The 25,307-nt window shown below is 38.4% G+C and overlaps 1 protein-coding gene across 3 annotated transcripts in view; it reads left to right on the plus strand.

Moving 5' to 3' along the window:
* Nucleotides 1–5,588: 5,588 nt before the first annotated feature.
* The window catches only part of CHD1 (chromodomain helicase DNA binding protein 1), a 54,501-nt gene continuing 34,782 nt past the window's right edge, over nucleotides 5,589–25,307 (plus strand). For all 3 annotated transcript variants that reach the window (XM_039703547.1, XM_039703549.1, XM_039703548.1), the window contains exons 1-3: nucleotides 5,589–5,943; nucleotides 7,726–7,935; nucleotides 24,861–25,065. In XM_039703547.1, the coding sequence (XP_039559481.1) occupies nucleotides 7,883–7,935; nucleotides 24,861–25,065 (258 nt within the window). In that variant the 5' untranslated portion in view covers nucleotides 5,589–5,943; nucleotides 7,726–7,882. The remainder of the gene's footprint in view (nucleotides 5,944–7,725; nucleotides 7,936–24,860; nucleotides 25,066–25,307) is intronic.

Genomic DNA, 25,307 nt, shown 5'->3' on the forward strand with positions numbered 1-25,307 from the left:
CCCCTTCATATTTTATATGTTATATAGTTAAGTACAGAAGCATGATTCTTCTTTCAGACAGTGCTCCTGCTTATCCTCCATTTAGTAACTAGAATAAACTGGTCACATATGATTTCTTCAAATTCTTTAATCTATTTTTCCTAACAGCATTAGGATTAAGTAACAAATCTTAGCTTTGAGCTGAATCTGAATTCTGCACATTCTAATAGCTCTTCTCAGAGAGAGACTCAGACACTGAAAACTGTTACTCTGTATAAACTTATTTATACCTAGAAGTACTGAAGTACTAAAAGACTACTCATTAGTATTACTTCCAGCATGACCTAGCCATTATACTGCCACAACTCAGAAGGAAAAAACCAGTCTGATAGAACTCGCACCAAGTGTAAGGTAATACATTTTTTCAGTTGGTCCAGTAAGAGAATTGCATTACTCCAATACAAAGGGCATAATTTTCAAGGTTTTGGTGAAATGTAACCAATATACTAGTAAAAAATATGTTGGTTTGCTAGAACTGATGCCTGAGAGTGGCCTTCCTGTAGCAGAGAGGAAGCTCTGAACATGTGGATTTGTAAACACTTGTATGTAGGCTCTGTATGATTGGAATGTGAGCTGGGGAATCTCATGACTGAAGTAGGCATGCAAATAAAATTTCCAGGTGTAAATACGGTGTTATATATAGTACCATATAGTTATGCTACTTTATGCTTCTTAACTTGTAGTAAATTAGAAAAACTAACGCTACAATGACACAAAGAATTGGCATTTTATGCATAAGGCTATATAACAATGCTTATCAAATTAAAAACAGGTTCCTGCTAACACATGGTCACAGAGGAGGGCCTGCAGCACAACAAGTGCCTTATGATGGGAACTCATTAAGCAAGGGTGCATATTCCATCAGACCTGCCCAGTATAATTTTTGCTGTGACATTCTACCTGCCAAGTGTACCTGATCAATGCTCTACAAACCAGGCCTGCTGGCCAGCCATGTGAATTTGGGAAGACAAATCATAAATGAGACCTCTAGAAGTTTATGGTACACCACCAAGCAAACAAGGAAAGTACACCACAAGCAAACAAGAAAGATGCCAGATGAACAAGACCTGGATGGTATAACTGTTGTAAACCCTGAAAAAGGCAATCTGCACTAGAAATGGTATAACAGTTCTCTAAAGGAGAGTTATGGCATATTAAACCTACCAACATTAACCTGACATATTTTGATTGTTTAGGTTAATATCTAAGAAGAGAAAGAAAAATATATTTTACACTCAGTTTATACTTTTGTTAGCTAAACATTGACAAGGAAACAGTAATAGACATAACGCTTATTTGACACCTAAGGTCTACACCCTGCAGATGCTTTTGGAGAGAATTAATGCTTTCAACAAATCTCTGTTAACTTAGACCAAACAAAAGAGTATTTTGAAGAAAAGTGTGAACTTTTCTCAGCTGTCCTGATGCGTATTAACTTTAAAGACTCGATTATAACCATACTCATGTCCTTGTTTATATTACTCATTTCAGCTTTCAGCAAGATATTCAGTCAATGTAGAGATACAGTGTTTCTGTAGAGGTCCAGTTGTGTACAGATACAATGTTCAGACAAGGTAGCAATCTGTAAAAACTTTAGTTGATTTCAATGTGCAGTTTTAAGTGAAGCCTTAGTCATGCTTGTCCAGCGACCAGTTTGTTGTTCAATTTAATTAAATTCATATAGTTAAGAAATTTTATGCATACATTTGTACCAGCCACAGGTGTTATTTTAAACTTAAAAATAATTTAAATTATGTACTGACATTTTTTTTAGGAATCACATAAATAATGTAAGAAATTTATAATTAAATAATGAAAAAAACCTGTATGGTTCGTTGGTCAAACTTAACCAATGTGTCTAAACTACTCACTCTTTCTTTTTTCTTTCATAATTCCAGTTTCTGTGCACTGCAGTTAACAAATCTACCTGCACTTTAAGTACTGACAGATAATTGACATTTAAATCTAACAAGACTTTGCACCTTACATAAAATTATTTTGGAATAACCACTTCTGATCAACCATTTGTGAAGACCTAAGCAAGTCGCAGATCTAAACTAAACTGATTTCTGACAAGAGTAATCTGAAAGTGGCCCACAGACTAAACTGATAAAAAATTCACTAGCTTTCCACCCCCTGGACCTCAATGCACAGAATCAATTTATTTTTTCTTTCAACTAATTCTATAAAATAACTTGGGTTTTTTTGTCCCTGTTGTTTTCCTCTAAATCTTATCTCTCTAGTCTTTAGCATTTTGCAGCTGGCTGGTTTGTTGGGCCCAAGTGAGGAGAGGATTCTGGGGATGGTAAAAACAAAAGGGGTGTGAGAGATAAAGGCGGCAAGAAAGAAGGCAAGTCACAGGATAATGACTGTGTTACTTACATAAATTGCTATTGACAGCTTCTTAGTAGAAGAGAGAATGTAAGATTAAATGGAATAAGAGTAGGGATACAAAATGAATGAAAAGAAGAAAACTAGACTATACCTGCTGCATTTAACAGCTACTCAAGAGAAAGAAAATCTTTGCTACGAAATTATATCTCAAGTTGTGGTCTTTGAGCTTTTCAGGACATGTTTTATAACTACCTGAAGGGTAGAAGCAGAAGAATCAAAGTACTAAGTGTGGTAAAGGAGTTGTTTAGAAAGAGAACAAAAATATAATGTAGTGCATAATTAAATCTTAGGCTACTTCTTGCATCTATCTTGCCTCACTAAAAACTGATAGATACTGTATTGAAGGCTTTAGTACTTTAAAAAGGAAAAGCTTCTTTATCCAGAACTTCTAAATGTTAAGAATAGAACAGTGCTAAGTCTTTTCTTAATCATAAGTTACTGTGATAAACATGAACCCCTACCAGTGTAAGAAAGATAAATAAACTGAAACATAGACATTGAAAGGGATTCTGTTCATTGCATAACAGTGCAGGTATCTTGTACAGCTATCTTGTCTATAAGAAAAATCCAACTCAGAGTGGAGTGACTGCTTAGGCACAATAAATTTTCTCACTCACACCCTGGTGAGGTGCCAGAAACTTGCAATACAGCTTCACAAAGAAAGAGTTATTTTATATTTAAATATAATTTTTTCCACAGGTGGTAGCTTTCTGTAATGACAAAAAGCGTTGTCCATCTGTCCTTAAAATGTTGTGCATTATGTGTACTTCTTTCTTGATGCAGACTGAAAGCTGTACATACCAATAGTCAGTTTTACTTACGCTATAAAATGCTGCTAAGATAAGAATGTCATCTATAATTTACTGTGACATCTGGGAAAGAAGAAATTGGTTAAAGATGCAACATGAATAAGTTCTGATGTGAAAGAAGAGTCCTTCTCTCACATGAAAGTGGAGAAAGATCTTCAAACAATGTTTTGGCAATTTTTAAGCACTCTAAGTAACAACTACTGCTACTATCACACTGCACAGGGATCACTGCATGTGCAGCTGTATGGTGACCTAGTTCAGACAGTTAAGTGGCTAGTTTTTGGCTCTCCTAGCAGATGAGGTTGGTATCACAGCAGTTCTAACTCTGGTTATTTAAACCATTGTGAAAACATACCTTCAAAAGGGATTTCCAAGGCTGAGAGCTGAGAAACTCTACTAAACAAATCTAGGTAAAGAAAACTGAAAAAGCCAAGAAGATTAGTAAGTAAAATACAATCAAACATGTAGGTGTGCTAGTTTTGGCTGGGATAAAATTAGTTTTCTTCAAAATAGCTGGGATGGGGCTATGTTTTGGTTTTGTGCTGGAAACAGTGTTGATAAAACAAGTATGTTTTAATTACTGCTGATCAGGGCTTATGCAGAGTCAGTGCTTTTCTTGCTCCTTATCCCATCCCACTGGTGAGGAAGCTGGAGGTGCACGAGGAGTGGAAGCCAGGATAGTTTAGCCCAAATGACCATGGGGATGTTTCAGACCATATGGCATTATGCTCAGTATATAAAACTGAGGGAAAGAGAAGGGTAGTGGGATAGGTGATAGGGCATTGCTCCCCTAGGGATGGCTGAACAACCACCTGCTTGTGGGAAGGGGTTAGGCATTTTTTTTTTAATTTACCTTAATTTAAAAGTTATTTTCATTTTGACACTCGTCAGTTTAAACTTGAGTCCATTCTCTTTGCAGCACTCTTAACTATCCCAAAATATTCTCCATTAAGATGACTTAGGTGAAGTTCAGTGCTTCAGTAAGGAACACAGTATAAGTATTCCCTTGTTGTAAACTTTCAAGCTGTTTTCTTATCCAAGCAATTCCTAAATGCATCTTTCTTAACTCCAGAGGGAAAATTTTTTCTCTGACATCCATCACTGTGATTTTGTGGTAATCTCCTATACAGTGCTAGAGAATTGAGCCAGTGTATATGCCTCATCTGGCCTCTGCAACTCCTCAGACAGGGAATTGTCGAGCGTGACAGCCAACATCACGTTATGCTTGGTGCACTGAAGGTTCATTGGTAGGCTCCAGGAAACCTAACCAACTCAGCTGCAGGGTGGTGTGTATATCAGCTGTCCCACACATCACTGAGCACCACGGCAGCCAGAATTGCTCACCCTGGAAGAGTAACCATGAATTAAGGTCTCCATCTGACTGATTGTGGCTCATATCTGGGTCCTGGCCAACACAATTCTTCAAGCCTGAATTCATTTGGCACCTGTGACTATTTCCCTCTCATATACCCACAGGGTGAGTAGCTTCCTTCAAGATCTCCTTTACTGATGATGGAACTGTTTTCCTGCTGATCTGATCTCTTTCACCCTTTTGCAGAGTGTTCAAAGGTCTGGTGCCAGATGTCAGTCACTAATGTCCCCTCAATAGTCTTACAGAGTGACAGAGCCTTACAGCGCAGGTGTTCTTTCACGGGGAAAAAGGCAGGTAAACTGCTTCCACTTTCCAGCGCCATGTTGTGTTGTTTACAGCACACTCTCATTTAGCTGATACTTTCCTTTGCCACTCTGAGAACATTTGGACACACAAAATACTTTTTTGCTTGTGTGTTGTTTTTCTTGGGGCTGGGTTGTTCGGGTTTTTCCAATAACGAGCATGCGTCTCGTCAAACCATGCTGATCACTGGCAAGGAGTGGGCGTAGATATTTGGATCCAAGGAGGAAGGCCAGCTTCCTGCCAGGGACAGTCCAAATCCCCTTAAGCACGCTTTAGCACCGCTTGTGACCTCGTGAAGTGAGAAACGCGGTTGCGTTTGTCGTCGGGCCGTGATTTTACACTGAAAACCGCAAACAAAACCCCTGAGCCGCGCAGCGCCGTTCAGGCGGCCCACTTCGGGCTGCGGCTGCGGCGCTCAGGTCATAGCGCTCCTCGGGCAGCGCCCCGCGCCCGTACAATCCCAGCCCTAGAGCTGGGATTGGAGTATTCCTAGCTCTAGGCAGAAGGGAGGTAACGGCGGATGGCGGACGGGAGACCACCAGCTCCCAAAGCGACCGCACAAATTCCGCCGTGGCCTGCAAGGCCCGGCGGCGGGACTACTGCTCACAGCCCCCGCCCGAGGCTCCTCCTCCCACTGCCGGTCGGTCCCAGGGCGCAGGGCTGACATCACGCCCGGGGTTTCCATCCGACCGCGGGAGGGGGAGGCTGAACGGAGCGGCGGTGTGATGGCGGCGGTCGCCAGGACTTAGGAGTCGGCGGCGGAGCGGAGCTGCGCCCATCCCGGTTCTCCCTGCGCCCCTCCCAGAGTGGTCCTGACCCATTGTTCGAGCGACAGAGCGAGTGAGCCCGCGGCGTGGGCAGCGCGGAGCCGGCAAGAGGAGCGGCGGCCGCCCAGGCCCGGCCGCGGGAGCCGCCCGCGACCTGGGGCTGTGGTACGAGCGGCAGTACGCCCCGCAGGGCGCATCGAGGCTTTGGGCCTTGGGGGTCCCGGGGAGTGTTGGGCCGGCCGGGTCCCAAGCACCGCAGGTAGGCAAAGGCCGCCATGGCTCCCTTCGCCGGCCGGGAAATGTGCAGCTGCCGGAGATGAAAGCTAGAGGGGGGCGGGCGGTGTGGAGGAAATGCGGCCCTGCTGCCGGTCTCGAGCGGGGGTCCATGGCCGGCGCCGGGCTGCCTCCCCGGGCCCTCTGCCTGTTCTCCGCCGAGAGAGGGAGGGATTCTCCGGGACCGAGGTGGCCGGTGTGGTCGACCTGCTCCCGCGCGCTCCTGCGGGGGGAGCCAGTGCGGAGCCGCCCGGGCGGCCCGAGAGTGGCTCCGCTCCGGGCCGTGGGGGGCGCCGGGGGAAGCAATCGTGCAGGGCGGCGGCGGTGGCCTTGGAAGTGCTGCCAGAGAGCGGCGCCGTGCAGGCCGCGCCGATTGCGGTGCGAGCGGGAGGCGCTGCCCTCGCTCCCTGTGGGCGGGCAGCGAGAGAGTGGCGCGGGCGGTAGAGGATGAGAGTCGAGATCGCATCGGCCCGGAGCGGAGAGCGGGCGGCGGGGACAAAGTTTTGCCGACGACCGCGATGTTTACTGGATGCCCAAGGCGCGGCAGTTCGTGCCGTCGCGGGATTGCCCGGCGCCCCTCTACTTCTACGCGGGATCCCCAGTCGCGCTTCGCGGGCCCGCTGTGGCTGCGGGGCTCCTTCCGATCGCGCTGCCGTTCCTCATCGCCATTGTTCGCAGTCCGAAGCGGCCCGGCGGTGTGAGCGCAGGGCAGCGCCCGCCCCAGAGCGAGAGTTCCCTCACCACCGCCTCGATGGGCTCGGGTTGCGCTGTGGCTTGTTCTTGGGGAGCACCCCAGGGCTAGGCAAGACCCTAATCGCCTTCACACCGCTAAGTCCATGAGGGCGCGAGTTGATCTGATTATCACTGAGCTTATACTTGCGGCCCGTTTACCGTGAGCCTAAACTTTCTCTGGCTGCATCGAATACTGACTGTGCAGTAATCAGGCCTACGAGACTGATGTGTATGGTATAATGATCATTCCATCTCTGGGTTCTTGCTGGTTTGATTTTGTGGGAGCTCGTGTACAGTCTTTTATCTTCCTGCTCCCACCTGTAAGTGGGTTTCATTATGTGTGTTCCAGGAAATGCTTGCACTGTGTTTTGTGTATGAAATACATTTTACGAAGAAGATCTTAGCAGAACATTAGTATTTACCTACCTCTTCTAGCAGACATTTTTTCTTTAATATTGAGATCTGTTTTGTCCTGAATTCAATACTATGCCCAAAGTTAAGACACAACGTATAGTGCAGATAGGCAGTAAACTGTTCTCATCCCGCAGTAATAAAGAAAATATAGTTTCTGTAATTTTCCCTATTCTGGAGCTAATAGTTCAGCAGAAATTGCCATCTTCGTAGCAACATCCATGAAATGTTGCATAAAGAAGCATAATGGCAGAAAGAAGTGTATGCTGGAACCCTGCTGCAGTCAAACAAAAAGCAAGACAGTTTTTTCCTGCATTTTGGGTATTTTATTTAGATCTTCCAGGTTTTTAAAAATAATTAATATGAAGACCTGTTGTTCTCTGGACATTATTTTTTGTTGTTTTCACAGCAGGAATTTCATTTTTTCCTCAGAAAAGGAAATGGTGATAAAATGTTCAGCCATGAGCAGGTAACACACACACAAAAAAAAGCTATTTTTGAGTTAGGCATGATGTTAAACATGCTCCCTTTCACTGTTAGTGGAAAAAAAAAAGTTTATTTTTGGAATGTCTTTAATTGCAAACATACTTTAAAATTGTGTTAACGTTTTCCTTTCCTATTTTAGGTGTTTTGGGAGAAATCTTCAATACCCGCTGAGAACACTAAAGCAAACACGTACAGTGTCTGGAAGACATACAAAGTAGCAAGAAGTGGATTCCTGAGATCCACCTTATACCTTGAGTGGACTTCTATTTATTTTTTTAAACTTTTTAATATTTACAATGAATGGGCACAGTGATGAAGAAAGTGTAGGAAATAGTAGTGGAGAGTCAAGGTAAGCACTTGTTTATTTCAGTTATTCTTGGTTATGTATTGTCTTACATTTTGTTTACTAAAACTAATTTATATTTCAACTGAATGCTGAAATGTGGTGGTTGGCATGCAGATCATAGTTAGGAGAACTGGCTTTGCTTTCTTACAGGTGCTTAATCTGCCTGTTACATTCACATCATTTCAGCTAAGAATGGGAGTGATCATGTGTATGTCTTACATAATAAAGCTGAAGTAGTATTAAAGCCATGTCAGCATCCAGCAGCATAGTGACTCTCTTGAGAGAAAAAAATGCCTGCAAAAACAAATTCAAAAACATTTAATTAAAGTATTAAAGCTATCCTCTGTAAAGTGGAAGGCACATACGCATAATATACATTGTGTAAAACCCTAGTTAGGGTATCTTTAAAGGAGCAGTGGTTCACTTCAGTTTTTGATATTAAATACTTTATGGTTCTGTCATTCTTCATGTCATTCTTCGTGAGCTGTCAGACTTGTGTAGCTGAAAGTGTTAATTTTGTATTTGTTTTTGGAAGTGAAAGAGCTGTTGTCCAGCCATGTTCTTAACTAAAAACAAACCTAAAATCAGTCCTCTGATGTCAAATTACAATCTTCTGTCAAGTGCAGAACATTGAAATGTTTGGAAGAGTCTGATTAGAATGTCCTTGTGTCCCTGGGTGACAGCCAGTTTGTAGGGCGTGGAACTAAGTTCACTTACTAGAACAGTTCCAAGTTCAAAAAGCCCCTCCTGTGCTTCAAAGGTTAGATTTCTAAAACTAGAAATATTATAAACCTAAAGGTTTAAAAATCAACTTACCAATAAAAGGTGAGGATTAGACTTCTTCTCTAAGAGGTGGTTTGTGACTGCTGTTTTTCTGCCCCTCTTCCTGTCAGATTACAGCCTGTTCAGCTTGTTAGCTAATTCTGTCAGTCAGAGGGCCGTAAAGAAAACTGCGTTCTGCAGACTATGAAACTTCCATCTGGGTAGAGAGAGATATGAATTATTGTCTCTAGAGAAGAAATGAAAGAAGAACATGTAATTGCCTGCTAATCAGCCAGCCTGTGCTGGCCATCAAACTTCTGCAGTGTATGATGGACTGGGAAGACAGGGAAGAGAGAATTGTTTAGGTGACCCTGGGTACAAATCACAAGGAAATTTATGAACAGTGAAACTAAAGACACTTTTATAGTTCTTGGGTATTTTTATGTCAGGATTATGACATGCAGAGTCATTTATGTCAGGATGTTGACATGCAGAGGTGTCCTAGACAGACTAGAAAGTAGATTTTCAATTTTGTGAATAATTCGTAGCTCAAACGCATAGTAATTTTTGAAGATTTCTGCTTCCCATAAAGTTGATATTGTTACAGTTAACAAATTATTATAAAGTCACTTCTGGGGCAAAATATTGCTTGTTACTTTAAAAAAAAAGGCAAAACAAAACCTTCCAAAGAACATGAACCTACCTGGCACAAGTTAGTGTGTATTTTCTTACTGCTTGAAAGAAGCCACCTTGCTGAAAGTCTGTGGAGAAACTATTTTGTATTGAACTATCATTGCCCATAACTATCTGTATATAAAAGTTATTTAAAAGTTCATAAGTCTAAAGATATTAAATGTCATAAAGTTCCCGTGAATTTAATGAAAAATAAGTGTCAGGAGGATGCACAGTACTCAAAACCTCATGTTTGCCTGGCAAGTGAAACTTTATTCTTCATCTTAAACATCCTAATGAGCACATCATAAAAAAAAGTTTAAAATCCAAGCAACTGTTTTTCCTAGGCTTGTGTCACTTGATAACCCCGTAATTAATTCAAGTGCAGGCCTTGGAAAGTTTATTTTCATGTTTATTATCAGAAAGCTTTTGGTCAAAGTGAAGTGAGAAATTTTGACATTTTAAATGATGGAACTCTCTTCTGTCTAACCTAGTTCTGTTATTAAAATAATGCAGAATATTTTTATATGACTTATCCTTGGGTTATATCTGAGTGGTTTTTTACTTTAATGTGTAGATTTCCAGTACTCTAGATGATTTTCACTCTGAGGTGAGGTACCTTAGTAGGCTGCAGTTGTAGAGATCCTTTACTGTATCTTGGGATGTGTTGCTGTAATTATCCTTCAAATCTGGGTGTGTGAATTTTAGAGAATAGAGGTAGAAATCGGCAACAGAGTATGTTTAGTAAGCTTATAGCGATCCCATTCTATTCAGAAATGAAATAAGTGAAGAAAGAACTGCTGCAGGGAGGGAATTGCAAAGAAGATCAAATTCAAGAATTAGTAGGAAAAAAGATGAGGTGAAGATGAGTACAGTGATCATTTAAACAACAGCATTGGTGTTAAGTAGGAGAAGTCTTTGAAAATTTGTGTCAGTTTGCAAATTTGATACTTCAGAGTTGCAGTAAAGCAGTTCACTTGCCTTTGGTGTATGGTGTCAACTTCTGTGCCTGTCATTCTGGAATGATAATAAATACATCCTGATGTAGCAGAGCTACCATCATTACTTCGGAAAGTTAAGCAGTTGGTCATGGCTGGATTTACAAAAATACACCAGCACATGGTGTTTTATGGAAACACCATGACTTGAAAAATTTGTTGAAAGCTTGTGGTATTCTCAGCAGTAGGAGTGCTGGAGAAGGCACTGATCAGACCTTTGACTTGATGGACTGTGGTAAGGGATTGTAGCTTGCCTTTATTCACTGTGTCTAGCTATGAAGGTGATTATTTTTTCTGAAGTGAGAGGAATGAACAGTTTGCCACAATGCTTCATATTTTTCCAGCATTGCATCTGTTCATCTGTCTGCTAGATCACTAGAAAACTTTCTGTGGTTGCAGGTGTTTGTCCTGAAGTTCTGTTTTGCTGCAGTTGGAAAAGTGCATGGCCACACCATTTGGAGTTTGTTTGCCTATTTCAGCCTCTGAAGCTCTAAATCAGTACTAGAACTGGGCATGATGGAAATTACTGTAAACATTGTTAACTAGTCTTGTTGCTTGGTGTTCCAGTTTCTGTCCAGTAATCACAGTGGAGTCTACTTTCCAGTTTCTTGTTTACTAGAAATAACTATTCTATAATGGTTTTATGTAGCTCAAAGTAAAATATTACAGATACTGTTCATCTGGATAGCAGGTGAGTGTAGACACAAAGACTTATTAGCAGTATGCTGAGAAGCTTACTCAAGCAGAGCATCTTTGTATAGCGTTCTTGATAACATTCAGTATAATTCATCTTACAAACATCAATATGAATACATACATTCAAGTTACATAGCAATAAGAGAGTTTAATCATCAAGGAAGGACAGTTGTACCTGAATTGCAAGAGAAGTGCCAGGTAGAGCAAGGACTGCAGCATTGAAATGTTGGCACTATTTGAATAACAATCTGATTTTCCATCTCTTTGTTCTTACCAAGGTGTATAGGACTTGAGCATACCTTTCTTTCCGTGGTAAAAAGACTCAGTGTAGCTTGAGTGAAAGGTAGCTGGCCATTTTTTGCAGTAAGCAGGAAACAGCTGTTTACACCAAAGACTTCTACAAGTCTTTACACACTTGAAAGTTGCTATTAAAAGAAGATAGGAATTTCAGTGGGTTTAATTTGTTTAATGGATTGTGTAATCTGTGGACCACGTAATTAAGTAAAGAGTAAAGACTTGGTCAACAGGCTTCAATTTATTATATAAATGCATACCTTCCATAGAAAGTAACAAAGATTCGTTTAAAGCAACAACTAAGTGGGAATTAGAATAGAAATTGAACAAGCATATTTGCAGAATTACTTGCATGCACTGGCTTCTTTTTAGTAGGAGTTTAATAGATGATATTTGTGAAAATGTATGTATACATCAAGAGAAAGCATATATATAAAACTGTATATATTTAGATGCATATTTGCTGCACAGGAATTCTCAGATCAACAAAAGTGCCTGAATGATAAAGAAAACTGTTGGTAGCATGTTCTGTAAACAGCTAGTGGATAAAGCAAGCTCTTTGCAGTATTTTTCTTCTTAATTAACAAATGGTTATTTTATCAGGAACAATCTCTTTAAAGAGTTAAGTGTACTAAAGCATGATAAGGTTAAAAGCATCTTTTCCCTTCTTTTTCGGAGAGTTCAGAGACAGCATGTATCCAAACCAAAGTATTTTTTTTCCTAGAAACCTTTCCAATGAAAAGAAAAAATCAAAAATTCATGGTCTAGTTCTTGATTTGCATCTGTGATATTAAGTTTGGTTTTGTTACTCCTGCTGAGTTTATCCTGGTGTTTTGTCTAACCCAACTGGATGCCACATACCTGTATCACACATTTTAAATTAAATTCCTTTATTCTAAGAGTTTCAAGATTTTAGCAGATGCAGGCTTTTCATGTTCCTCAAAACAAAGTGAAGTGTTGTGATACCAGCAGTGTATACATCAGACTTGTCCAGATGTGGTCCCTCAGCTGGCTTCAGCTGTTTTCTTTGGTTGGTTTTTTGTTTGTTTGTTCGTTTAGGGTTTTAAAGGTTCATTTTTGTTTGTCTGTTTGTTTATTAAATTCCATGTAATACTTTTTTGCTGGTAGTCTCTAAGGAGCTTCTAGTAAAGACATCATTGTATTGTTGGTAGATCCAGCTGTGTTGAAGGTTTCTCAGATTACACAACATAGTAGTAGACCCCTGGGTAATCACTGATGTCTCGTGCCTGTGAAGGGTTCCTGGAACAACTTTGTGCTCTTAAGATGTGTAACTTGCATCTTTCAAATAAAGACTTTCAATGTAGTTCATAGGGTCATGAAAGTTGGTAGGTAATCAGTTTAATTTTGATAACATTGTTTTGTTTGCAGTAGTAACAGCAGATAATTAGTCTGCAGGACAGGAAACACAATGTGTTAGCCCCTACCAGGAAAATTCAATGCAGTTAATACTCTGTAATAGCTGAGGACAGGAAATAACATTTGGCAGATTGAGCATTATACTCTTTGTGCCTTCTGTTCTCAACTGGCAGTGATGAATAAGATAAATCTACCTTATGCATTGTAATTAAGTTAAATAGTTAAGATTTCTGGAAGAAATAAAACTCGAAAAGCTTACTGTTTACACAAGTTTCTTACTATTTACACAAGCATTTGTTTATAGAAATGTACTTACAATTTTATGAGTTCGGCATTTAGTATTTGTTACTTCTGCAATTTTTGAATGGGCTCTTCATATTCCTTAAGCTTTTCTTCCATCAGCTTGTTTTAAAAAACCCAACAACAAAGCATCAAAGGAGACAGTCCATTGTCATCTCAGATAAGTTTCAAAGAGTCTGCAGATAGTAATCTATTTTTTAGTCTGTTGAGCTTTAGTTCGCTTAAATTGTTATGCTCTGTCTTACTAGCATTGAAACAGAACATAACTAAGGTAACATCATCTAATGAATTCACTTGAAATCAGTGATGTTAAATTAGCAGTTCTTGGATCAGTTATTATCGTAGACAGGAGTCTAAATTTTCTGTCAGCTCTTTCACAATGTGACTTGTTTAGCTTTCCATTTTAGGATGAGTATTCCTAGTCCCTAGTTTCTCATTGTATGATTTGCTCTAAAGGATAAGCTAGTGAAGCTGAACTTAAGAATGCAGCAGCTAAACTAATGGCTGTATGGCAGGATGCTTGCTTTAAGCTTGTCATTTCCCTAAAGTGTTTCCCAGTTTTATTGCATAGGTATTTATTTGGGGAAGTTGAAAAAAATTATATTTGTTTTAACCTGTTACCTGCTTTAGTATCTTCTTTAACCTATGTTGCTTTTCTTTCAAAGAGTTCACAAATAAAAACTACATTCAGGCACAGATTTGAACATGTAGGGAGTATCCAGAGGCAGTGTTTGTTGAAAAACCAGACAAGACAAATTCTTTCAGGGTGTGTCTAAATTCCATACCAAATCAGATTTGACATGTGCTGCTGTACAGGTGGAACTATGAAGGGCTAGAGGTAAGAGATTTCTTAAGTGCCTATCCTGGAAAGTGCTCTTTGTAGACTTTACGCCTCAGTTTGCCAACATACATGAAACTAATTTTCATGTAGAACTTCCATCCTGACACCTGCTGTTCATTTTCAGTATATGTTGTTGGTCTGCTACTGGCAGTTACTGCTGACTGTTAAATTTTTCATGGTTACTGGTGTTTGTTTGCACAGTAAAGAAATAGTCTCACTTCAGCAGTACCAAGGAGATACCAATAAAGATTATTGCTTTATCCATCATGTTTGTTTCTATTTTCCGTATCCTTATGAGGGTCCACTGTTCTGCAGTCTTATACTAGCCTTAGTTTATTTTGGAGAGGGGAGGTTGGATTTTTGAATGTTTATTTTTTCTATTTCAGTTGGGCAAAGTAAATGCAATTTAAGGTTTCTTATTCAGGAGCCTCTTTAAACAAATAATGACATTTTCACATTACCTTTTAAAAAATAAGTATTACAGGTAATTTGCTTGGAGGTTGAAGGAGGGAAAAAGGCTTATGTGACACAGAAGACAGGCTTAAATTTCGTTTTGAGTATTTAAGTGCCTAAAAGCATAAATGGTCTTCAGTGGTTAATTATAGCAAACATTGTATTACTGTATCTAGTATAATAACACCTCTGTTATGTAGCTTAACTTGCTTTGCTCTGTTTGCATCTGCACTTCATGTTGTGGTTTTGATAGTGTTTATCATTTCGGGAGCCATTTGGCTTTTTGGAATTGTAGTCATTTGGGAAGAAGGTAAGAAAAAAAGTCAAATTGGACAATAAAGTACAATTGGTTTGAGGAGGTCAGCAGTACAAGAGCAGAGCAAGGAAGGGATAAAGATAATGTGGTGTGGTAAAGTAGGGTGAATTTGACAAACACATATTCATAACAAACATTCTTAGTTAACTGAGAATGAAGGCTGTTACACTGATAGTTCCTCTGATTATGTTAGGTAAAGTGACTGTTCTGTCAGGAGACTTGAATGAAAAAAGTAGGTTCTAGCTCTTCACTGTCCTGTGGAGAGACCATCTTGACTAAGTTTGGAAAGGCTGAGGGAGAGACAGAAGTAGGTCCTAATTTGTGCTGCCTAAAAATGGAGTTTTCTTCTAGTTACCAGTTTTAATCAGGCTTTTTTTGGAAGAAAGAAAAAAGTAGATACAGGTGCACAGGCAAAATAAAAGGCTGGTTAAGTTGTATCTTGGCCATCTGTCCTGTTCTTCTTTAGGTATTTACAGGAGTGTAGGTGAGGTATCCACTTTTGTGCTTTGCTGAACTGTTTCCAATACGGCAATTTAAGCAAAGACTTTGGCTTGTATAGGAAGAAGAATTGTCAAGAAATAACACACTGGGCATCTCTTTCTGTAAGATGAACCTTTAAGAGAGGGAACCAGAAGCCCTGTTCCTGAGACAGTATTTGTGTGATAGCGTTATGCAACAGCAGACAGGTAGTTGTTACAGTATTCCAGTCAGTATTTTAGAAAATACTTAATGTTCCTTGACAGCCTTCCCCTATAAGTATGATACCAGAATCTTAGTAATTTGTAATGTCAATTCAGGTGATTAATTTTGTGAAAGTCAGTGGTGCTACTTTGCACTAATGAGCATTACTTGTTGCAAGGAAAGTTAGTCAAATTAGGGACCCTAGTTAAACTGTTTATCAGCTGATGCTTAAAGTTCTTTGGCTGGAAAATAAATTGCTTATAGACTGTGCCTGGAAAAATGCAGGTAAAGTTAAAGAATCCCATAGGAAAACATGTAAACGAGAGCAACCAGATATTATGACTACCTCACTGCTATTATCTCCCTGTATTTTTAATACCTTCATTACAGAACTTAGGTTCTGTTTCTTAAGTGCAGGTAAACTGCCTTCCTATCAGACAGGTTCTTTGTCTTTATTGTAGCAATGATTTTAAAAGTAAAATTTTAGCACAGTATGAAATATTCTCACTTATAATTTGGTTTGCATTAATAGCTTCCGTTGAATATTTTCAGAAAATACATATTTTCTTCTTACTTCATATTTCCTTTCCTTTTCCACTTCAAAGAAGAGTAAACAATTTCTTCAATTCTTCTAATACAAGTTGTTGAAATCAGAGATTACTTGTTAAAATAAAATATTACTTGTCTTCATGCTCTGAAAAGCTTTTAGACCTCTCTCCAGCTGACGATAATTATTTTTGCCTTGTTATAGCTGATTGTTGGGGTATCCCATTTCAGCAGATGAAGAAAATGTCAGCTGAGCTACTAAAAATCTGTCTGAAACTTCTGTATGCATTTTCCTCTGACCTTCAGAAACTCATACAATTGCATTTCACAAACTGGTAAATGGGCTCTATATTTGCAGTGGTCCTGCTAAACACTGCGGTGTGGTATAAGTTCTCTATGCTGTTGCCTGTTTTATTTGTCTCATCTGCAGTTCCATGTGCTAGGGGAAAGGAGAGAAGGTGTTACACCATGTAATAGATGTGCTAAAATGGAATAATACCATAGACAACTTTTTTGTTTGAAATCAGTTTCGGGTTTTTTCCTAGATTCTGTGTTGTTTTCCACTGGTATATGCCTCAGTTTCAGGACAGCAGTCTGAAGAAATACTGCCTGATCATACCTGCTTGTTTCTTGCACATTTTTATAGATGCTTAAGGATGTTTATGGGAACAGAGGTGGTTTTGAAAAGCTCTGTCTTCTCTCTGACACCATAGGGGACATTAGAGAGGGCAAAAATATCAGTGTCAGAAAAAGTTATTTTTATATATCCTCACAAATATTGTATTGTATTGGTGAGGACTGAATGTCTTTTCAAAGTGTGGCAGGGCATACTGTTCCCAGTATGAATTGTGTAAATATTTCTGTAACTTAGAGCAAAGGTAGGAGCAGTTAAAGAGAAGTTTTATGGTTCTGTTTCTTGTTTCTGCATTCCCCTTTTACTATAAGAAGATGACATATAAATGCCTCTTTGAATCCCTGTGTGTAAATGTATATAGCTCTTCTTAAGTAATTCTATTGCTACTCTTAAGCTTAGCATCTAGCACACTAGGATTTAATCTGAATTACTTTTCATGTGGAAGAGGGTCATAGTTAATTTTGCAAGAGGGATATTTGTTTTTAATAATCAAGGCTTGTTCCTTGTCTGGGTGAAGCAGGACATCTCTCCTTTACTTTTTTTTTTTTTTTTATTCCTTAGTGCAGTGGTTTCCAAAATAGTTGTTGGTGCACTCCTGTCAGTATTTCAGCCTGCATCTCAATGTATATATATTTCATTTATGAAGTGTATATATGTAATAATACTTGTACTAGAATCTACCTTTATAAAACATACACAGGAATTAGAAAATTTTAAAGTTATGAGATAAAGATTTAATATTTGAAAATATTAGATTTTTATTGGTAAAAGAAACCTTTTAGCACTTGCTAGAAAAATATTAAGAATATTCTTGTTTAGTAATGTCTTGGTTTAACTTTTTGTGACACAGCGGCTTGAAGGTATGGTTCTTCTTAAGTTTATTTTGTTACCTTATTTTAATGAATAGCACATCCGAAGAAGATACCTAGCAACGATATATGGCTTCAGATGGAAGAAGTGCGTTGTTTACTGCACTTACTAAGTCGTAGTACTATTTTTTTCAATCCTATCAGCTGATTGTGCAAAGGTTTATATTAAAATTTGTCTAGTAAATTTCCAAGTACACTGTCAATAATTTATTTCATGCATGTTAATCTGAAGGGATTGCAGTTTTTATGTTTTTAACAAATGGGTTCAAAACGCACTGAAACTTCTTGGAAGATTTTTTAAAAGGTTGAAAATTTTTATCTCCCAGCATTTAATGTGTATAGTTACAATAGCTTTTTTTAGGTAACATGCATTGGTTTTAGCAATAAGATCATATAATGATGGAAACCTTTCCAAACATCTGTTTTCAAAATGCTGTCTCTATGGCATGAGTTTCTTTTGAAAAGCAGCTGCTTTTTCACTTGTTAAAATGTCACCTTCATTTGGAAAGGGATATATAAAGTCTGTTTATTTTTTCAAAAATATCTGTTAGGTAGCATACAACTGGTAACAAATTATTTCCACAGAAATGGTCAGTATATTTCAAGCACTCTTCTTTTTAAAACAAACACCCTCATAGCTCACCCAGAACTAATATTCCTGGTCAACAGTGCTTCTTAGCAGTTCAACTTCTTATGATATAAATACTTCTTTATGTTCATTTACTATCTTGTTACAAAATATAGTAGGTATTTTACTATTTAATGGACATGTTTTCATAAAATTAAGAACATCAGTGACTTTATGCATTCTTATGGCTCCAGATTCTTTGCTGCAATAGCTTGCCTATTGTTGATGGAGTGGATGAATTTACTTTGTACTGCAATCTCTTACCACCCTTACTAGACTCTGGTTTTTATTCCAGTCAAAGCAACCACACGTTCCTAGTTACATTTGCATAGTTTTTTCATAAAACTTTTTTTTTTTCACTTTTTAAAATTAGAAGTAGTTTACCGTTGATAAAGTAACTTTTCTAATGCTTTTCCTTTAGTGGCTTAGGAAAAGTAATTTTTTGTGTACCTCATTATTGAAATTCCTGAATTCAAGACATGTTAGAAACATCTGTACTTTCATCCAACTGTAGAGCAAACATTCTGAAATGGATGATTTGTTCTAATACTTGTTTCTTCAAATCTTCAGCAATGTTTTCTATATGTCTTTGAACAGAACATTTCTTTCTTTTTGAAAGAAATGTGCTTCATTTTGTCACTGTAGTTTTCCATGCATTATTTTAAGCAACAAAAATTCAATTCTCAGATGGCATGATGGTTTTTGCCTCTTGATCTTAGGTAAGAAAACCTCAGAGCAGGCTGCTAAATGTTTATCACTGAATTAAAGGACATTTTTAAAAGTACAAGATTGACTATTATTGCATTACTTGAAACATTGCTGGAAAAAATGAAGGTTTATCTTTGTGTTCTGGATGGTTAGTTTTCAGCTGTCTTGCTAATTGTGATGGTTTCATACTACCATTGGCTCAAGATATGATGCACATTTAGGGTTTGAGTAATTGTTAACATTGGTAAGTAATACTTTGGATAGTCTTGTTAACTGAAATTTTCTTTAATCCAACTTCTTGTCAGATGTCATTAAATTGTCGTTGTTTGTTACCTTGTACTGTAGTAGAAGTGTCTGTGCTGCCATTTTCTTTTCACACGCACTCAGAGTGCCTTCAGCCCATTGTTTCCTTACAGGACTCTTTCTAAACTACTCCATTCTATAAGGGTTAGTTTGGTTAAAACTAAGTAATGCTATCCAGGAATCCACCTCATCAGGCAGAGACAAACTGCACACAGGTCTGTCTTACTGCACACAGAAGGAATGGAGCAATCGGGCCACTGTCACCTGTCTGGGTTGTGGAGCACATACTTGCCCCAGGGCCCCTCAACTGCCTTATGTGGCACTGGCCCATCAGATGTAAGGGCTGAGTGAGCTTACAAGTGTCAAACTGTTGGCAATGAAGGGAGGCTGAGAAGACCGATTCAGTGATCAGAATCCAATTTTATTGTGGGACACAAATGCTTATATACTATTTCAGGGAGACTAGTAATGTGTACTACAATGATTAGGTTAAAATCACATACACAGACTTACACATATAATAATATCTCTTGTTTGCAGAATGTAATGGTTTTTGGTTTTTTTTTCCAGTAAACCTGTCTGATTTAATCTTCTTGCAATCTAGGTCTAATTTTCAAAGTTCCATTTGCTTTTACTAAGGCATCCTCTTATCAAATCTCTTATGCTAACCAGGTCCAAAGTCCATAATCTGTCTTGTGCCCCCAACATTCCAACATCATTTGTTAAATAGTTGAATGTTTGCAAAGTTGAATTTGGGCCTGCCTCCCCTTCCTTCCTTTCTGTCCCTTGCTGTACTTTCCATCCTTTCCTTCTTGCATTTCATGGGTTGTCACTTTGGTTTGGGTGGGATTTTTTGCTTTGTTTGTTTGTTTTAGATAAAAGTAAAACTAAATATCAGTTCCAATATATTCTTCACATACCTCCACAAATTGTCTTTTCTGCTTGTGTGCATTCCTCTTTTGAAAACCATTGTCTTCATGCGCCAGTTTTGTCTCATCAGTGAAGTGTGGTGAGGCTGGGAGAGGGGGGAGCTGTTTCTCTTTCAAAGAACACCTTAGGGCAAATACTACAGCTACAAGGCTGGCTCCTTAGACCATGATAAAGCCTTTAGGTAAATCCTAGCATTCCTCACATCAGTTTGAAGTATGGATTGTCTTTATCACTAGGAAGGCTGTCTTTAAGAGATAGTTTGTCAGTTAAGTCCTGAGGTAAGGTCAGTCTGGCTCATGCCATAATGCAACGACTCATTGCTTTGTGTAGGTCAGGACTACACGTGGAACAAAAATAAAAGTACGGATAATGTCCCAGTGATGTTACATCTGTAGAGGCAAAGTGCTAGAAATAATTGGTCTCTGTGTGTTAAGGTGATATGATATAGTAAACTGCTAGTATCTATGCTTAATAGAAGTAGAAATGAAAGACTGCTGCTACACTGGCTTTTCAGTAAGACTTAATTTTTACTGCTCCACTTTTTAATTATGGACTGCTTAAGAGATGTGGCTAGAAAATGCCACAGACATATGTAACTTTTCCATTTGTTGTAAGGGGAAATGTAATTCTTTATTCTCCTTTTTACGTAACTCTTCTCCCTTTGTCCTGAGGAAGTCTGTGCATATTGTGGTGGATTTGTTCATTTTTAGAAAAAGTTACATAGGTCTGTGCTTTTACTTCATTGCTGCTGCTTCTTACAGGTGTTTTGTGAAAAACAGATAAGGTGCTCCATTATATCAAAAGTGGATAATTAGTTGAGTCTGATATTGGTCTAAAACTGCTTTGCATGAGATATGTGAAGAAACAAAAAAAACAATTGATAATCAACTCTATTCTTTCTGTCTGCCTTGTAGATACAGAGCTTTAAAGCTAATTCATTCATTCTTAGACTGAAAAATTATATTCAAATTCTGTTTGAATAGATACCTAGTCCTGTTAGACTATTAGTAGAGGTTTTATTGTTGTTGTATTGATACAAAAATATTTTCTTTAAATTGCTGTGTTATACAAAATATTATCATTGGAAGTTCTAGACAAGTATTTTAATTTTTTTGTATGTATGGAAAAAGCAAAACAACAGTGTGCATCCAGAAGTGTATAAAAATAAAATTTCATCTTGACATAAACATGCTCTCTTTTGGATCCTTGACTTATAGGAGGAAAAATACTCATTTTCTCTGTAATATTGAAAATACTTCACACACTGTAAACTGAGCCCTAAACCAGTAGTTCTTGCTGTAGGTGTGTTTTGTGCCTTATGTGCCCCATCTCTGTTACTGTTGGTTCAAATCCTTCATATTTCTCTGGAGGAAAGTCGTTTGATGTATGGACTGTTACAGCTATTGGGGATTTGCAGGTGTTACATCTCATGCAGTGCTGCTTGTCTTAAAGATCTGCAATTGTCTTTATGCAGAGCTTGTTTATTATTCGACTTTCTACCTCCTTTGCAAACAGGAGCTTTAGGTTTCTGACTTATAGTGACTTTGTAGAGTTTGTGCCTCCAAGTTTCAGTGTATGAAAGTACATGATAAAAGAAACTGTCAGTTACTTGTTCTGTAGCGAGTCGACCGGAAGAAGTCAACTGGTAAGTCAACAGTAGAAATGAAAACCTATTTGTTATTCTTACCTATTTTTTTAATACATGCTGTAGTTCTGTGAAGATATCTGGGACTATGTGGTGCACAGGCAAAACTTACAGTTCACACAAGTTTCACACAACTGCATTAATTTGGATGATTATAGTTGAAGTAGACTCTTCCCAACCTAGACTAGCAGTGTGTGTTTGAGCTCCTGTAGTGCTTTTTATGAGTTAATTTCAAATGTTTTATGCATGTATGTAAACTGACATAGATAACTAAGCTTTGATGAATGTTTCAGCAAGTTGTTGCTGTTACCCCGGTTGTAAAATTATTTCAGGCTACTCAGTTTGTCTTTTCCCCTTTCCTTGTTCTGATTTGACACTGGGATAAGAAAGCCTAGTAAGTTATTATTGGTGCTATATGTTTTAATTTCATTTGACTATTTTTTCTGTTTTGTGTATCATGTTAATCTCTGGTAGGGATCCTACATTGTCCTTCATACATGCTATCATATAGGGCAGCTCTAAATCAGTTGTGGTAAACTTTTTTATTTGTTTTTTCTTCTTGTGATTTCTTGTAATTTCTCTCCTCATTCCTTTTACTTCTATGTGGAGATTTGTTTTGTAGTCTTGCATTTATTAGTAATGCAATTGAATTAAGATTTTTACTCTTTGTCGATGTTACTGTGAGTTGTGATGCAGTTGAGTTGTATTAGGCTGCTCTTCTCCAAATCAGGCCAATCTATTTTGAGAAGCAAGGATTATGGAATAGCTGTTACTTTGCCGATCCTTCTTATAAGCCTAATGGAAATTCATTACCAGACTCAGAGTTTTGATGAGAGCTAGCTGGCAAGATAAGGAGCCCATGTTCTTTTCTTTGAATACTGTATGATCTACATCAATATCCACATGTTGACACATTGGTATTGTTTAACAGAGACCTTAGATGATAGTTACCTGATCCCTTAGTAAATAAGAAAATCTGGCATTAGCTGGTTTTTTTTGCATTGAGCTCTACAGCAAATAGCATTATCCACTAGACTTTGATTTTCCCTGTTTCAGTCCTTTTGGTTTTGAACTTACACTCAATTCCTGTGAAGAACATAAAACGACTTAAAATTTCCCATCAATTGTTTGTCCCTGGAGATGTCCAAGAGGCATTTGGTCTGGTGCTGGGTGATAGGGTTTAGGAATTACAGTGATAATGCTGGGTTCACTGGATGATCTTGAAAGTCTCTTCCAATCTTGATGATTCTGTGATTCTGTCTAATCAGTGTAATTCTTGCTTATGTATCTAAGTAAACTAAATTTTTTTTCGTATTTTCTTTTATCTCCAACATTCTCTTCTCTGTCTGGTTTGCAGTGTTAGCAAGTTGACCAAGATGTATTATTGCACTGTTAGTTTCCCCATGCTACCTTAGAAAACTGGCACTTTGTTTTGGTTGCCTCTGTCTCTGTATGCAGTTAAACCTATGGTTAGTACTGTATTAGTATGTGTGAATTATTTTGCTGCTATATGGAAGCTGAATTAATTACCGTCCATATGGCTTGGTGCTTTGCATAAGTTTTTGATTGTAATCCATGTTGTTAATGTCCTGTTTGAGCAAGCCTTGTCCTGCATGAAGGTACTTGATTCCTTTCCCCTCCTTCAAGATTCTGTAGGATTTACATGTTTTTGGTAGCTTTCTATGACTGGAACTTTGGCTGGTACTTATTTGTGTCTCTCATGCTGAGTTTTCTTCTATATATCTTCATTTACAGTTAGTGCTGCCTTCTGTAGTCTGCCATATATTTATGGCACTTTGCTGAGAAATATGGTTATTTTATAAAGGTGCAATTCACCTAGTATTTAAAGTAAGGTAATATTTGTGTGCAAAAACTCTAATACAATAGTTTTTCTTCTCTTAAGAAGACAATCACAGAGTGTCATTAATTTCTGGTGTAATTTAACCTCCTGTCATATATTGTATCATCATATTCTGTAACCTGCTGTTTGGGCAAGTGGAGTTAGTGTTACAGCACCATGCCTGAAGTAAGACTTTGATGAAAGAAATTGGAAATTTTGGAGTAGCCTTTGTTTCCCAGCTTTCCTCTCAGCAAGTGCAAGGAGCCCAGTAGCAACATGTTTCTCCACATCTTGCCCTTCAGGGCAAGGAAGCTTCACTGTGTTTACTTTGCTGCTCTTCATTTTCCTGGTTGCTGGTTGCAGATGGGTGATGGAGGTGCACTCTGCAGGGATCTGTTAATGAATAGCTTCATTTCTTTTTTTCTGGCACAGTTTTGTTGGTGGCAGCAAAAGAAGAGGAGTGATTTTGCTTTGTTCTGCAGTTCTAAAATAGACGGTTGAGTATATTCTGGGACGAATGATCAATCTTCCCTCTCCCTCACCTCACCTCCAGCTGACTGTCAGCCTGATGAGTTGTGCTGGCAGAGACCAGCTGGGCTTTGATACAGTTTTGACTTTAACATTTTCAGTTCCAGTGTCATGTTTACTCTGGTTTTTCAGCATTCGTGTCAGTGTGTACTTAATTAGAAATTATTTTGCTATGTGGTGTTTCTTTCTCATGTTATTTTTGAAATATAGTATTAATCTGGTAAGGAATTTTCCTAAAGTTTCAAACTCATCTACTCTGTGAAAAACAAATGCTAAAATTATAAAAGAAGTATCTTTAATTATTGTGTGTTCTAATTATGTTAAATCTGGTGTAAAATGAATATACAGATTAAATAATTTAGACAGCTCAAGTGTATGCCAGGGAAAGTGCTTTGGCAGAAGTCATACCACCTCTGACAAAATCAGAGTTGTCTCTGTGGGAGAAGTTTGTGCTTCTCTTTTAACAGAAGACCACGGTCTGTGTAGTGTTTTGTTTTAAGGACTACCATGGCTTTATGAATATTGAAAACAATACTGGGTAGTCTTTTGTGAAGTAGACTAAACTATTAGCTAATATGGCATTTGGTGGCGCTAAGCAGGGATTTTGAAGGGGGTGAAGCTCAAGTTTGTATGGCTACCAAGCATTTCTACCACTTTTAATTCCCCTGTGTGACACTGCTGTATGTGTCACATAGAGTAGGTAATTACACTTTAAATTCTTATTCCCTGTTTATTTTTAGCTTTATTCAACTCGCCTTATTTAGTCAACTGCCTCCATTTTTGTGCTACCCATTTGTCTGGTCTAACTTAGCAGTTGAGTTATAGGTAAAGCTAAGGTGACCTTTTTTTTTCTTTTAATCCTGCTGCTTTGGCAGTTGCGTAATGTCCTACTGACTTGTCGTTGCAGCCGATCAGATGATGATTCTGGATCAGCATCAGCCTCTGGATCTGGTTCAAGCTCTGGAAGTAGTAGTGATGGAAGCAGCAGCCAGTCAGGCAGCAGTGACTCTGACTCTGGTTCAGAGTCAGGCACTCAGTCAGAATCAGAGTCTGACACACCTAGAGAGAAGAAACAAATTCAGTCTAAACCACCAAAAATTGATGGATCTGAGGTAAACAAGATACATAAATGAATCCTTTGGCAAGGAAATGGCAAAGGAAATACTAAAAAGCTGGCAAGGAAATACTAAAAAAATACTTTAAAGAGCAATGCTCATTTAAAAAAATAGGTAATGAAGTGTTCTTAATTAGATTTTAGCTTGATTGGGTTAGTGAAAGTGTGTATTTTGCTGCCTTAAACATTGGGCAAGTTTCTCATATAAGTATTTAAATTTGTGCTTTTAAAATTCTCACA

The sequence above is a fragment of the Passer montanus genome, unplaced genomic scaffold (genome assembly GCF_014805655.1).
Source record: "Passer montanus isolate IOZ18808 unplaced genomic scaffold, ASM1480565v1 scaffold164, whole genome shotgun sequence".
Taxonomy (NCBI): domain Eukaryota; kingdom Metazoa; phylum Chordata; class Aves; order Passeriformes; family Passeridae; genus Passer; species Passer montanus.